Source organism: Thunnus thynnus, chromosome 23 (genome assembly GCF_963924715.1).
Source record: "Thunnus thynnus chromosome 23, fThuThy2.1, whole genome shotgun sequence".
Classification (NCBI taxonomy): domain Eukaryota; kingdom Metazoa; phylum Chordata; class Actinopteri; order Scombriformes; family Scombridae; genus Thunnus; species Thunnus thynnus.
This window is the reverse complement of record NC_089539.1, coordinates 23,037,261-23,051,121: the sequence shown is the minus strand read 5'-3', so window position 1 is coordinate 23,051,121 and position 13,861 is coordinate 23,037,261. Positions and strand designations below refer to the sequence as shown.

At 38.4% G+C, this 13,861-nt stretch overlaps 1 protein-coding gene across 2 annotated transcripts in view; it reads left to right on the top strand.

The window, feature by feature from the left end:
- Window positions 1-13,861, top strand: part of LOC137175656 (thyrotropin-releasing hormone-degrading ectoenzyme-like) — a 204,256-nt gene that overhangs the window by 60,481 nt on the left and 129,914 nt on the right. For both annotated transcript variants that reach the window (XM_067581467.1, XM_067581468.1), the window contains one exon: window positions 3,670-3,796. In XM_067581467.1, coding sequence (XP_067437568.1) covers window positions 3,670-3,796 — 127 coding nt within the window. The remainder of the gene's footprint in view (window positions 1-3,669; window positions 3,797-13,861) is intronic.

Genomic DNA, 13,861 nt, shown 5'->3' with positions numbered 1-13,861 from the left:
GACATAATTGAAGGACTGTTAACTACATATATATTGAAAATGTCCATATTTCTGTGTGGAGCTACATAACGCTTAGTAGTATTTTGTAAGAAATGAGGCTGAAGCAAAGTAATTCGGCTGCTGACAGAGTATTGTGACATTAAAGTGCGCCGTGTTGCACTGTAGAAGTTGTCCCTGCGCTGTAATTTTTTACCTACAACCTGAAATTAGTTATGATGCATTAACCAGTTAACTGTTAGATACAGTAGTAGCCACAGTTACATCATTAGATAAAAATCCTGACGGCTCCCAGATAACAGAAGCTGTTTCAAATGTCATGTGAGTTTGATTCCTGGCTTTGGGAATTCAGGGACACACACTCACACTGTCAGCATGTCAACAATGAGGTCACCAGTGAGGTCACTGTGCTACCCAAGCCTGCTGATAGGTGCGGAGCAGTCATGTGACCTGGTTGTATTGATTATTGATCAGAGAGCTTGGCAGATCAACTGTGTGTATGTGTGTCTACAGATGTACAGTAAGTGTTGTGTATGTACTGTATGAACCACACATATACAGTAAGTTAACAGTTTAACTTTGATCAATTTACAAGCACAAAAAATGTAATAATACAATTTATAATCCACATCTGACTTAGCAAATTGATATTGTGAGTGACAGGAGGATTTGCAATAAACAGGAAATAGACCACATGAAATTTAATCAATAAACAGCCCTAAACATGTGGTTTGTTAGTGAGGAACCTCATTTAGCAGAGACACATACTTTACCTTGAATCAATTAGCTATTATCACATGAGGAACCTACAGTGCAGGCCAAAGCTAGTCCCTCACCCCAAATCACCATAATTAACAGTGTTCACACGCACTTTAGAACTGACTCGACCTGATATTCTTATTAGGTAACACTTTATTTTACATGTCCCTTAATTTTATACAAATTTCCTGGAAAAATTCAGAGTAATTTGCAAGTCATTTTTTAGGGTATTTTACAGAGAGGCTGGTGCAATTTGGTTCAAATTATAAGAAAAACAGAAAGTGTATGAATGAATCTGTAGCAGACTCATAATAGACTCTTGACAATTCAATACTTAGTTTTCAGTGAGCAGTTTTGTGTGTCAAACGATATATTAGTATATTTTTTCAATAATTTCCTAAAAGTAAGTGCTGTGTAACTGTTATTCTTGGGACATTTCTTTGACAGAGTTGGCATTTGGTAGTATACGGGAAATGTGCTAATTATAGTTTTTAAGAAACAACCTATTATGACACAAAAACTACATATTTTCTATCTGTAATTTTTTAAGAATTTTGCAAATAAAAAAACTATGTATGAAATAGAAATTTCAACAGTTAACCTTTAATCGGTTAACCGCCAAGAATGTTTTTGACCGGTTGCGCATGTTGGTCAATAGATTAATTTGCATACACACTCTGCTAACAGCTAGACAATTACATGTTCACAACATCAGATCTTCTTTTTGAATGGATAAAGTACCGGTGTAAAACCAACTTCTACATGGAGTGTTGCATTGCGGGTTGTTTGTAGCATTAATGTTGCTAGGCTAGCGAGTCTGTTTATAGTCTGTTTACAGTGAGTGTGTTAGAGTCAGTCAGCCCTAAAAGTGTTTGGTTAGTCCAGTTTAACCTGCAGGAGTTTCTGAAGGTTCTTGCAACGTGTTTTCCGCCACGGAGGAAATAAATTTAAGTGAAAACAAGTCCAAAGTGTCTTCCAACGTCTCTATCGCAGAAACGGAATATGTCAAGCTGCCAAATACCACTGTCACAGATGATAAGGAGCTCAAAAAGACAAACAGGCAACGTATAAATGCTAACAGCCGCAATAACTGTTGACCGCTTCCAAGAGTCTGGCAGGAGAGTGTGTGAGTATGTAACTATACTATGATGTAAGTTATATTCAAAAAGTAATTATTATTATTATTTTTCCAAAAACAGCTTATATCTTTATTTATATTTGTACCCTGAGCCTGAGTATGTTATGCCATCAAGAGCTACTTTGACTAAACGCATTAAAAACACTTTGAAGGGGAAGAAGGACGAGCTAAAAGTCAAGCTAGCTCTGACCTCCAACTCCTGGACAGCTCTCACAGATGTAAGCTACATCACAACTTTTCTTAAAAATTAACTGGTTAGTTATCGGTTAATGAATGTTGGTCTTTGGAAAGCAAAATTAACTGAAACTGACATCTTTAGTATGAGCCTAAATGTAACCTAACACTTTCTCATTTTTTTTCTTATAGTATGTATCAAATTGCACCAGCCTCTCTGTAAAATCTTTTAAAAAATTACCCGTTAAATACCTGCAAATTACTCTGAAAATTTCTAGAAATTACTATAAAATTAAAGACCTGTGAAATAAAGTGTTACTTATTATTCTTATTTCTGTTATTATATATATATTACTTTATTATTCTGTTATTGTTATATGTTGCAGAACTATAACTGATACACTTTCTTACATATGTATATGTCCTATAAGTATATATCCTTCCTCTTTATCACTGTAAATTCTATTATCTTACATCCTATAGTTATTATTATATTTTCCCAATATACTATTATTATACTATCCTGTATACATGTCCCACTTTTGTCACTTTAACTTCTACTTGTAACTTTAGTTACTGTATACACATATGTTATTAAGTCATGTGTTATGTATCATACCATTCCTATATTTATTACTGCATATTCTATTATCCTATAGTTTGTACATCTATAATTATTATATGATAGCAGTCCTCTTTGTTGCCTTGCAAAGCAATAAGAGGAACTGCACTATATTTGGAATCAGTCTTGCTCATTAAGCACACTTATAGCTTCTAATTTCAATTTGTTGTACAGTTCATTCTCCAGTCATTGTTCACTTTTCGTATCTGTTTATACTGTAGATGTAATTTAATTTGGATTTATGGTCAGTTTTACATTTTTATTCGTGCTTGCTCAATCCTTTTTGTACCTACAGTCTGTGGTCTGTTTATTCTTGTGCTGCTGTAATATCTTATTTCCCCCTAGGACATCAATAATAAAGTGTTATTTTTGTCCTGTACAATAAAGAGAACACACTTAGCATCCGTGTTGTGAATATTTGACTCTGACTGTGAGAAATATTGGAAGGAATCCCTCTAAAGCAGAGCGTTTCCTTAGATTTTTTCCCTTTGTGTCTAAAAGTCGATGTATTTCTGCTCTCAGCTATAAATCCATTTTCTTTCCTGCGGATTTGAAGCTAAACTCACCCTGACTCCACTGTTGTGTCTGGAGAGCTGAACATGATCTGGACCTGATTCAGTTATTCTCTCTATGGACCCGACCTGCCGAACACTGGCCTGATTATTTGTCTCTGTATACATTTCGACAGAAAACTCAGATTTAATTTCTTTCTCTCTCTCTGCAGATTTGAACTGAAGCTGGTTGTATCATCTCCTCTGTAGAGTTTAACATACGCTCGACCTTGTTCTGTTGTTCTCCGTGTAGACTTGATTGTAACCCCTGCCAAATTTAATTTCCTTCTCTGTATAGACTTTTTTTTAAAAAAAAAACTTGGATTAATTTCATTTTGTTCTCTGTAGAGCCGAGCAGACACGTCTTCATTTCCTCTTCCTGTGTCTCTGTTAAAATCAGTCTGTCTTTTTGGTATGTTTGTTTTCAGATCCGCCTGTACGCTCGACCAGATGCCATTTCCAGTGGAGCAGGGGACTACGCACTCCACATCACCAAGAGGCTTCTGGGATTTTACCAGGACTACTTTAAAGTCCAGTACTCACTGCCCAAGCTAGGTAAGGCAGCGTCCTTCTTGGTCTCACCAGGCTCAGTTACTTCAAGAGTGAAACAGTAACAAACCTGCTGTTCCCCTGATGTTTGATTCCCTGTCAGCTTCCAATAAATAAAAATCACACTTTTAAATTTATATCCCACTGTTGCTCAAATTGGGGAAAGAAAAAAAAAAACTTCCTCTTCCGTCAGCCAACTTCTTGTCCTTCATACAATCACTGCTGGGTACATCAATTTGTACTTGCAAAGAAAACACTGTCCTCCTTTTCTTCCTGTGTGTCAGGGGGCTGTGCAGTGTGATTAGGTCTGGGAATTGAACTTCACTCAGTTCCCACACAGCCCTTTTGTGTTCAGACATTAAACACTGGTGCATTTGAAGGTTTTAGCTGATTTAGTTAAACGGGGGAGAGAAAGATGTGTTTATAGTCAGCAAAGTAAGGTATCAAAGTAAAGGCTGCTCCGTGTTGTACTGAAACTCAATGCCAACTCTCATCCTTTATCCTGCTTATTTTTAGACTCATGAGGTAGCTTGTTACCTAATTAATTAAAGGAAACTGAAGGAAAAACTGTGCTAGCATCCACTGCGAAATTAAAGCAGCATAACTGTCTTGAAATCTTTTTCTTCGCAGCTGGATTTGTTTAAAACAGCATAATTTGTGCTCTTGAATGAATTGAATTGAAGAGCACACTGAAGTTGAAGCACTAAAACAAGTTGAACTGTTTAGTCTTGCACATGAAATTATATAGAAATATACACAATTGAAAGCTGGAGTGTCAGTTAAAGCGATAATAGTCATGTTCACTCTCTTAAAATTTGACATTTTGTGGCGGTAATATTTAATCTTGAAGCATTTAATGGAATTGAAGTTGGACCTGAAGTTTAAGCACTGAAAAAAGTTGAAGTGGCAGTTAAAGTGGAATCACTGAAAGACATTTTCGGGACAGTTTTGGATGAAGTGAAAGGAGCTGAAGTGTCATTTGAAGTGAGAATTTCAGTTTTCTTTATTTTTTCCACTCTTATATAGTATTAATGGCTGATGTTTAAGCACTAAAATGAGTTGAAGTGGAGTTGAAGTGAAAGTGCTGCTAGTCGAAGAGTCACTTGACATGCAAATGCTGAAAGGAGTTTAAGTTTTTCTAAGTTCAACTTTGCTCTCTCACTTCTTCTTCACATAACTTCAACTCTTTATATTACTTCTTTTTCGACTTGTAACATAGTCAGTTACATGATTAATTGATTAATTAAAGGAAACTAGTAAAGACAACATTTTAAAAGGCAGGTTTCAAGTTAAATATGTTTTGCAGCTTTTGAAATGTGTTAAAATTGAAGTGGTTGCAGAAGTTGGAGGACTCAACAGAATTGAATTTGGACCTGATGTTGAAGCACTGAAAGAAGTTTAAGTGCCAGTTACAGTTATATAAGTAATTAAAGGAGTTGAAGTTTCAGGTGAAATGAGGTCGAAGAGTCATGCGACGTGCACATGTTGAAAGGAGTCGAAGTGTAATTCGGAAGTTTTATTTCACTCGATCTCTCTTTTGTGCTCAACGGCTCTCATTATTTTACTTCATCATTTTTTATTTTTATGTGCACACTTCTGGTGGAAAATTCAAGACGACACATAGCTGATGTTTAAGCACTAAAGTGAGTTGAAGTGGTAGTTAATACGGAAGCACTGAAAGAAGTTGAAGTTGAAGTTATATTTCAGTCTCATTTTTCCTTTTTTTGTGCAACTTTATCTCTTTGTCTCATGTATTTTTAGACTAGTGAGGTAGTCGGTTATGTGATTACTTAAAGGAAACTATTAAAGGCAACGTTTTCAAAGAACATTTTCAGTGAAAGGTTGCAAGTGAAATATGTTTTACAGCTTTTGAAATGTGTTCATAATGAGGTAATTTCAGGAGTTGGAGGACTTAACTGGACCTGAAGTTGAAGCAATGAAAAAAAGCTAAAGTAAGTAAAGTAATTAGAGGAGATTTTTCAGTTTAAATGTATTTGCCAAACTGAGTTGAAGTGAAAGCTTTGCTAAATGGAGTTGAAGAGTCAAGCGACATGTGCATGTTGAAAAGGAGCTGAAGTGTCATTTGAGGTGAGAATTTCAGTTTTCTTCATTTCACCCACTCATATATAGTATTAATGGCTGATGTTTAAGCACTAAAATTAGTTTAAATGAAAGAAGTTTGACAGTTAAAGTGCTGAAAGTAGTTGAAGTGTCAGTTGATAACATCAAAGGAAAGTCCTCAGATTTACATTATAATAGAGCCTGTTTGCAGTGTGAATGAATGTTCTTATAAATCTTTGTGGAAAAGTTTCTGCGGCCAGAAAACTTTTCAGGGAAGCATCTTCACTATGAGATGGTTGTTAGCACCTTTCATCTCGACTTCAGTGTGATTTTAATGTATTATATAGTACCGCAGAGGGATGGAGTGGATGTTTTAAGAAATATAATTTTTCTTTTTGAGCGACAGGGTTTTCTTCCTGCTGTAAAACTTTCAGCCTCTCAGCAGCAGCTTTACCTCCTCGGTGTTTACTCTCCCTTCTCTCCTGTCCAAGTTAATGAGCCCTGTTGGAGCAGTCGAATTTCATCTCCCCATCTTTCTTCTTCTTCTTCTGTCTTCATAATTGTTTTTGTTTTACACTTCTGTCCTGCCAGAATCAATTAGCCGTGTCACAGCGGTGCATTTCCCTTTTTACTCTCCATGCCCCAAACAAGCTAATGTGATCACCGTGGCTCCATATTGCGTATGTCAGACACTTCCTTCCTGTCCACATTCATTCATCACATTAGAAATCACTTTCAGTCAAAGCTTCCTGTTTTGTTTCTATCTGCTCAGATTACGTTTGACATTTACTCTCCCTTTCCTGACCTTTACGTTCATATTAGCTGCACTGACAGGTTGTTCTATGCTGTGATGTCACATCCTGGGGTCCAGACCAGTTCACAGACAGATGTGTTCAGGGTTTTTTGGTGATTCAAGGTCTAAAAATGTCTTAAAATGTCTTGATTTTTAGGAGGGGAGGATAGATATTGTAACGTTTCCAATAAGGGGATAAACCTTTATAATTCTTAGAATGAGCCCTTTACATCTATATAGGGAGCCAGTCCTCTTCCAAGGAGCTGTAACTATGTATTTCTGATAAAAGTTGAATACATAAGTTGAATACGGCTTTATTTAATTAGTTCTGTCACATGCAAATACAATCAACAACAAACCAACTTCAGCTGTGATCTTTTATACCTCGCCACTTCTTCAACATATGTTATCCATATTATCAGTGGACTTCTCCTTTGTATGACGAGTTATGATATGGACCTGTCAATATGTCAGACATCTTGGCGTCGTTCCAATCAAGCTACTGAATTTACACCTAAGGTCCCCACACTAGATGTTTATCCAGTTTGTCTTATTGACACATGAACATGGCGCCTGAACTAAAGGTTTCTTACATTCCTTAAGCAACACAAAGAAAATACCTAATATCAGGAGCCCACCATGTTGCACCACCATGTTTGGCGGTTGTGATATGTAGCACAACAAGCTAGTGAAGCTCTGTAAACAGATCCACGTTCCTGCACATGCTTAGTGGCGCCTGAGACTGAAAACGTGATGCTGTTATTTGTCTTTGGAGCCGTTTCTAAACAAACTAATGTGACTGAACTCTTGATGTGGCTCATTGACGTGTTTTTGGACAACAACGGAGGTCTACGGCACAGAGGAATAAGATATATCAGGCTTTGGATACACACACAATACTGGTCAGTAGATCAGTTCATTGTTGGTTTGGATCCAAACATGAGATTTATTGACAATAAGAAAAATATAGAAAATCGCCAGACATATTTTTAGACTCATGAGGTAGCTTATTACCTAATTAATTAAAGGAAAGTGAAGAAAGGGTGCTAGCTTCCTCTGTAAAATTAAAGCATAACTGTTTTAATATCGATTTGTCCGGTTTGTAACAGCAGATGTTTTTGCCTTTGAATAAATTTTACTGAAACCTAAAGTTCAAGCATAAAAGAAGTTGAAGTGGCAATTATTGTAAATGTTTATTCTTGTACACAGGATTATATAATAATAAAATATAAGAAATCGCCTTTAATTGCCAAAGGAAGTAGAGACGCTGCAGGGATATGAAGTGGGATGATGTGGACTCCAGGTGAGATCATCCATGATAGATATTCTTGGTGTCCTGAGGAGGGAGTTGAGGTGTCCCACCATCCTGTTCATGAGTGATGATAATAATGAGGATCATAAGATTGATCAGTCAGGACCAGCAGCTGTCACTTCATTGGTCAGCCTCCATTATTCAGTTGGTTTAGGCTCAAATTTAGCGGACTACATCTCCCAGCATGCCAGGGGTTGATGATCCACCACAGATTTAATAAAGAAACAGATTTGTTGTTGAGCACGCTGCCTGAGGTCCTGAACAGGATTCAGACCTCCGATTGACACACTGATGGAGTCACCATCGGGCTGCACTGTTATACTGCCAAACCGTAGTCCCCAAACTCCCCGAGCCTCCTCCGAGCTCCGTGTTTTCAACTTCTGAAACTCAAATTAGCTCAAAATTCAAGTGTGAACTGTGGTAAATACAAAAAACAAAAAAAAACAAAAAGAGCAAACACTCTCTGTGTGGATTCTTCCTCTTTGATTTGATTTTCTGTTTTAAATCAAGGCAGATATTTCCTGATTTACCTCCAACTGTGTGTGTGTGTGTGTGTGTGTGTGTGTGTGTGTGTGTGTGTGTGCAGTGGCTGAATGCAGTCTTCCATTATAAATCTGCTTTGTGTGTGTGTGTGTGTGCACCCTGTTCATCTACATATATCCACATAACCATGGAGTCTGTTTGAGTGTGTGTGTGTGTGTGTGTGTGTGTGTGTGTGTGTGTGTGTGTGCTCTCATACTGATGTTGACATCAGTCTTTACCACAGCTTGCCTCTTACCCCACCCCACTGCTGCCAGCTCCCTGTGTGTGTGTGTGTGTGTGTGTGTGTGTGTGTGTGTGTGTGTGTGTGTGTGTGTGTGTGTGTGTGTGTGGTCCCAGAGCCTCAGGGCTCCATCTGTTGTCATGCAAGGCATCAAGCTCCCCTGAGAGAGAGAGAAAGAGAGAGAGAGAGAGAGAGAGAGGGAGAGAAATGATGAGCTGAGATACAAATTTAAAGGGACAGAGTGAAAGCTGCTCTGTACAGACGGAGGACGATACAGATCCTAACAATAAAGAATAAAATTTTATCCCGTAAAAAGACGAGCCTAAAGACGTCCATCTGTCTGTCCGACTGGTCCACATATCTCACCGTCTACCATCCAGCGTGAGAGCGGGAATAACTTTAATCTGAACATTCGGATGCTCCTCAGAGGATGAAGCATCATTAATTCGGTGGGCGTATAATTTTTCCTCCGGTGACACCATCGGGACAAACTCTCCACTTTTAAACAAGAGGGTCCACATGTTGTCTAGATGGTCTGATAGCATCCAGATGCATTTGCATATTGAATTTTATTTATCCAGATAAATTATCCCCATAATTGACTAATCATTTAAACATTTTTTTCAGCAAAAATGCCAAATATTTGCTGGTTCAAAGCTCTCAAATGTGAGAATTTGTTGTTATTCTAGTGTTAGACTACTGTGGATTTCATATTTTGGGGTTTTGGACTGTTGGCCAGACAAAATGAGGACATTTTATTGACCAAATTAATCAATAATAGAAATATTTGTGAGTTGCATCCCTAGTCGTGTTTACTTTATTAATATTTACTGAAACCGTGAACTTTCCCTGAGCTCAACAAAAGTGCTTTTGTGAACTAAACTGAAGCAGATCCGGGACTCGACTCCCAGACTCCGGTGTCTAAATCGTCTAAGTCATCTGCTCCGTACATCCACCATTAACCCCGACTACCTTATTCAAACTTGCATGAAGTACAAGTACAAGCACTTCTTTCACTGGAAAAAAAAACCCCATTCCCTCTGAACATAATCCAGGCAGCAGTTACATTTCCTAAAAATACATTTAAACAAAGACGGATCCTGCTGAGTCCACCAGGCGAGTGGATCTCCTCTGGGTGCAGATATCGGTGTCTGTGTTTCATCTTTTCTCCCTGTATGATCGTCGATGTCAGTTTCAAAATAAAGACCCTAATAAGAAGTCCTCAATCTTTTATTTTGAAGGCCGACGGCAAAACTTTTCTCTCATCTCAACGTCCATCGGAATACATATAATATACCGTTTTTTTGGTGGTTTTACAATCTGTGCGACATCGTCTGTAGTTTGTCTTCTTCTCTTGAGGGTCTAATGATGATCAACTGTAATCAGAGAAAGATCAGTTTCAGTAAGTGATCACGATTAAGCCTGCAGCTAATTCCTCCTTTTTCCCTGCACATCCCAAATCTAAAGAATTGCACTTGGAGGGCTCGTGATTAAAAGAAAAAAAATGCATGAGGTGTAGTTGCAACATGTGCACATTAGACTCAACTCAAGCTTCAGCAGATGAGTCCAAGTCAAGGCCGAATCTCAAATCTACAGCTCAGGAAATGACGGATCCATTGGAACATAAAATTTTTATTCCTTCCCTTCCTTCTTTCCTCTCACTCGCGAGATACTCGAGCTCCTTCTTCGTTTTTCTGTAGAAACTCAGTCCCTGCCTGGGAGCTGTGTTTTTTTTTTTCTCCTTCTTTACAACCCTGAAGTGGAGATAACTAAAGAAGCGATAACGGGCCTCTCCGGGCTTCCGTAGGAATTCAGATGACTGTTGCAGTGGAGCAGAAATCTTGCGGCGGCGGAGCGAGCGGAGGCTCAGGTGATCCGACTGTCGGGAGAATTAGACTGAATATCTGAGTGTGTCTGAACGTGTGTGTGAACACGCCAAGTGGACTAATGTGTTCTGTTGAGTTCTGGCTCCATCTGGGATCCACAGAGACACACAGACAGCACCGCCTGAGGTCCAACACACACATAGAAACACACACACACACACACACAGAAACACACACACACACACATAGAAACACACACACACACACACATAGAAACACACACACACACACACATAGAAACACACACACACACACACATAGAAACACACACACACACACACATAGAAACACGCACACACACACACACACACACATAGAAACACACACACACACATAGAAACACACACACACACACACACATAGAAACACACACACACACACATAGAAACACACATACATTCCTCTACTTGTGTATCTTTTCTTTCCATCTTTCTTTTTTTTTTTCCTCCTTTTGTCTCTCACTCTTTCTCTCATGCCGTCGCCTCGGGGTGACACACAACAACAGATGGACTAAACTAAAACACACACACACACACACACACATATATTAACACACACACAGACGCACACACGCAGAGCTGCAGGCCAGTCAGCTGTCTGCCTGCTGCTGCCTCAGTGAAGCCGAGAGCTGAAGTCTCTTCCAGTCACTCAGTACGTCTGGTTCGTTCGGAGCTTGTTTGAAGGAATTTAGCATTAACATTCAGTAAAGTGAGGAAGACAATCTTCTTCACAAAGTTTCTTCGCAGTACAAGAGAGGCAGACATAATACAAGGAACTGAACCTCTTGTACCCTGCTGAACATCCTGTCACCTTTACAAACCCAGAACTTTATTTGACATTCTGGCAGAGTTCCCAAAACTGTCCAAAGATATAAAATATGTCAGACTCTATAAAATGATGCACCAGACATCTGGAATATCTCCACGCAGCTGTAAAAACGTCACTTTAGGTTTGAATTTTTCACTCAGTGTAGATATAGAGTAGAGCTGTAATGATTAGTTGATTAATTGATTAGTTGATTGACAGAAAATGAATCAGCAACTAGTTTGATAATCAAATAAATCACATTAATAAAGAAGCTTGTTTGTGTCATACATAAACTGAAACTGAATATATTTGAATTTTAGACATTTGAAGACGTTGCCTTGAGCTTTAAGAAATTAAAATTTTCTCTATTTTATAGACAAAACAGTTAATCGATTAGTCGAGAAAATAATCAGCAGATTAATCGATAATGGGAATAATCATTAGTTGCAGCCCTAGAATGAAATTGCTTAAATAAAGAGTTGGAACAACATTGAATATGTGTATAACCTGGAGGAAAAGCACCACAGTACACAACTTAAAAAGCAAAATAAAAGCATCTATTTTCCTGGACTTCTCACTAAATGAGAGAGTTTTTAACCTGAACTTCAAAAAGACAAAACAAGTCAAGGAGTTCACGAAATTAAACAATAAAAAGCTAAAGTTTTAGACACTTTAGATGTTTAGATTCTCGTCCATAATGCAACACCATCACGGAGAAGAAGGAGTCCTGCAACAGATGGTTCGGCCTCCACAGAGTCCTGACCTCAGCATCATGGAGTCAGTCTGGGATTAACATGAAGAGACAGAAGCAGCCGAGACGCCGAAATCCACAGAAGAAGAACTGCGGCAACTTCTCCAAGACGCAGGAACAACCGACCTGCCGAGGACCTGAAACACTGAGGAGAACTGCTGCTGGTTTAAAGGCAAAGCTGCTCACAGCAAATACTGATTTCATTGAGGTTTCTTCTGTTTACTCAACTTTTTATGAAGATAAATGATAAATAAAAACCATTCATAGCATCCTCACTTCACTTTTAGTGCCTAAACCTTGTCAATCACATCATCAGATTCCAGCTTCATTAGGATTTCTCTCTCCGTCGCCATCAGCCTCCAAACCGTCCTCTGAGGTGATTCTGCTCCTCTGGCGATGCTTTAAGCTTCTTTCACATGCAGCAGAGGGTCAACAAACAAGGCCAAGCCTATTGTGTGATACGCATGAATGAACCAGTTCAATTCCTGCTGGAGCAAACAGCAGCCCAGTAAACAGTTCTTGCATGTTGCGCTTCTTTTTCTCGCCAGATCGATTTCTTCTTTTGATTATCTCCTCTTCCTCCGTCTCTTGAGGCAACAGGCTGTGAATTCATTCAGCGGAGACTTTTTCAGTGTGTGTGTCAAGGTTTTACAACTCAGACTGTAAATTCTCAACTGTTGCATCTTCATCAAATGTAAGAGGCATTTACTTATGTCCTGAAGTGCATTTTGGGGTAGTCTGTTGGCTTTTATCATTGGGAAATTACAAGGATTCAGATGCTAACGTTAGCGCTGCTAGCTGACTCATGCAGAGTCATCGGCGGTGGCGTGTTTGGAGAATAAATCTGTTATTTTTGCACATTTTTCACCATCAGCCAACAGAGCTTTCTTTATTTTTTCTCTTTTGAATCAAAATCATCAAAGACATAGTGGTGTAATGGATCGTAGTTGATCGGTTCGGCATGTATGTGAACCGTGGATAAATTGCAAAGTTTAATGTCTCATTTAAGACAAAGTAAACAAACCGCTGTAAATACAAGTCATGGACAGATAGCGTGTCGCTAACAGGGATTTTGGAGAGTAACGACCAAACCAGCATTTAACGGTTCCGAAGTGACGTCTGCAGGTATGTTTACCTGATGTTTAATGTGCTGCAGCTGAGCAGCTAATTAGCTACGTAGCTGCTAACTAACGTTAGCGGTGAATGTTTGTTTGGTGGCTCGTTCAACAAGCTGCAGGACAAGAAATGTGTTCATGTTTGTAAGTTATCATCAAGTTTTGATGATGTGGACACAGACTGTTGTTTCATTCACTACCATGTTTAAAAGAGGAAGGTATCAAGCCTCATATTGCAATTTAACTTAACAATTGAGCAATGAATATTTTATATATTTTAAGATTTTATTTAAACATTGGACATCTTGAAAGTTGTTTTCATTTAAGATCATGGGCAAAAGTTCCTTGCTGTGTTTTACAGAATATATAGAAAACAAAGTTTAATTGTCTCCCCTTTTTTATTTATTCATTTTTTTGCTGATCTGGAAAATGATCCGATCTGTGACTCAAATCCGTGATACGATCTGAACTGTGAGTTTTGTGAGTTTTGTGAGTTTTGTGAGTTTTGCGCCCCTATTTTTTATTATTATTTTTATCAATGCAATGACCCATTCTGAGCAGAAGTCTAGTCAGTCACTAGTCA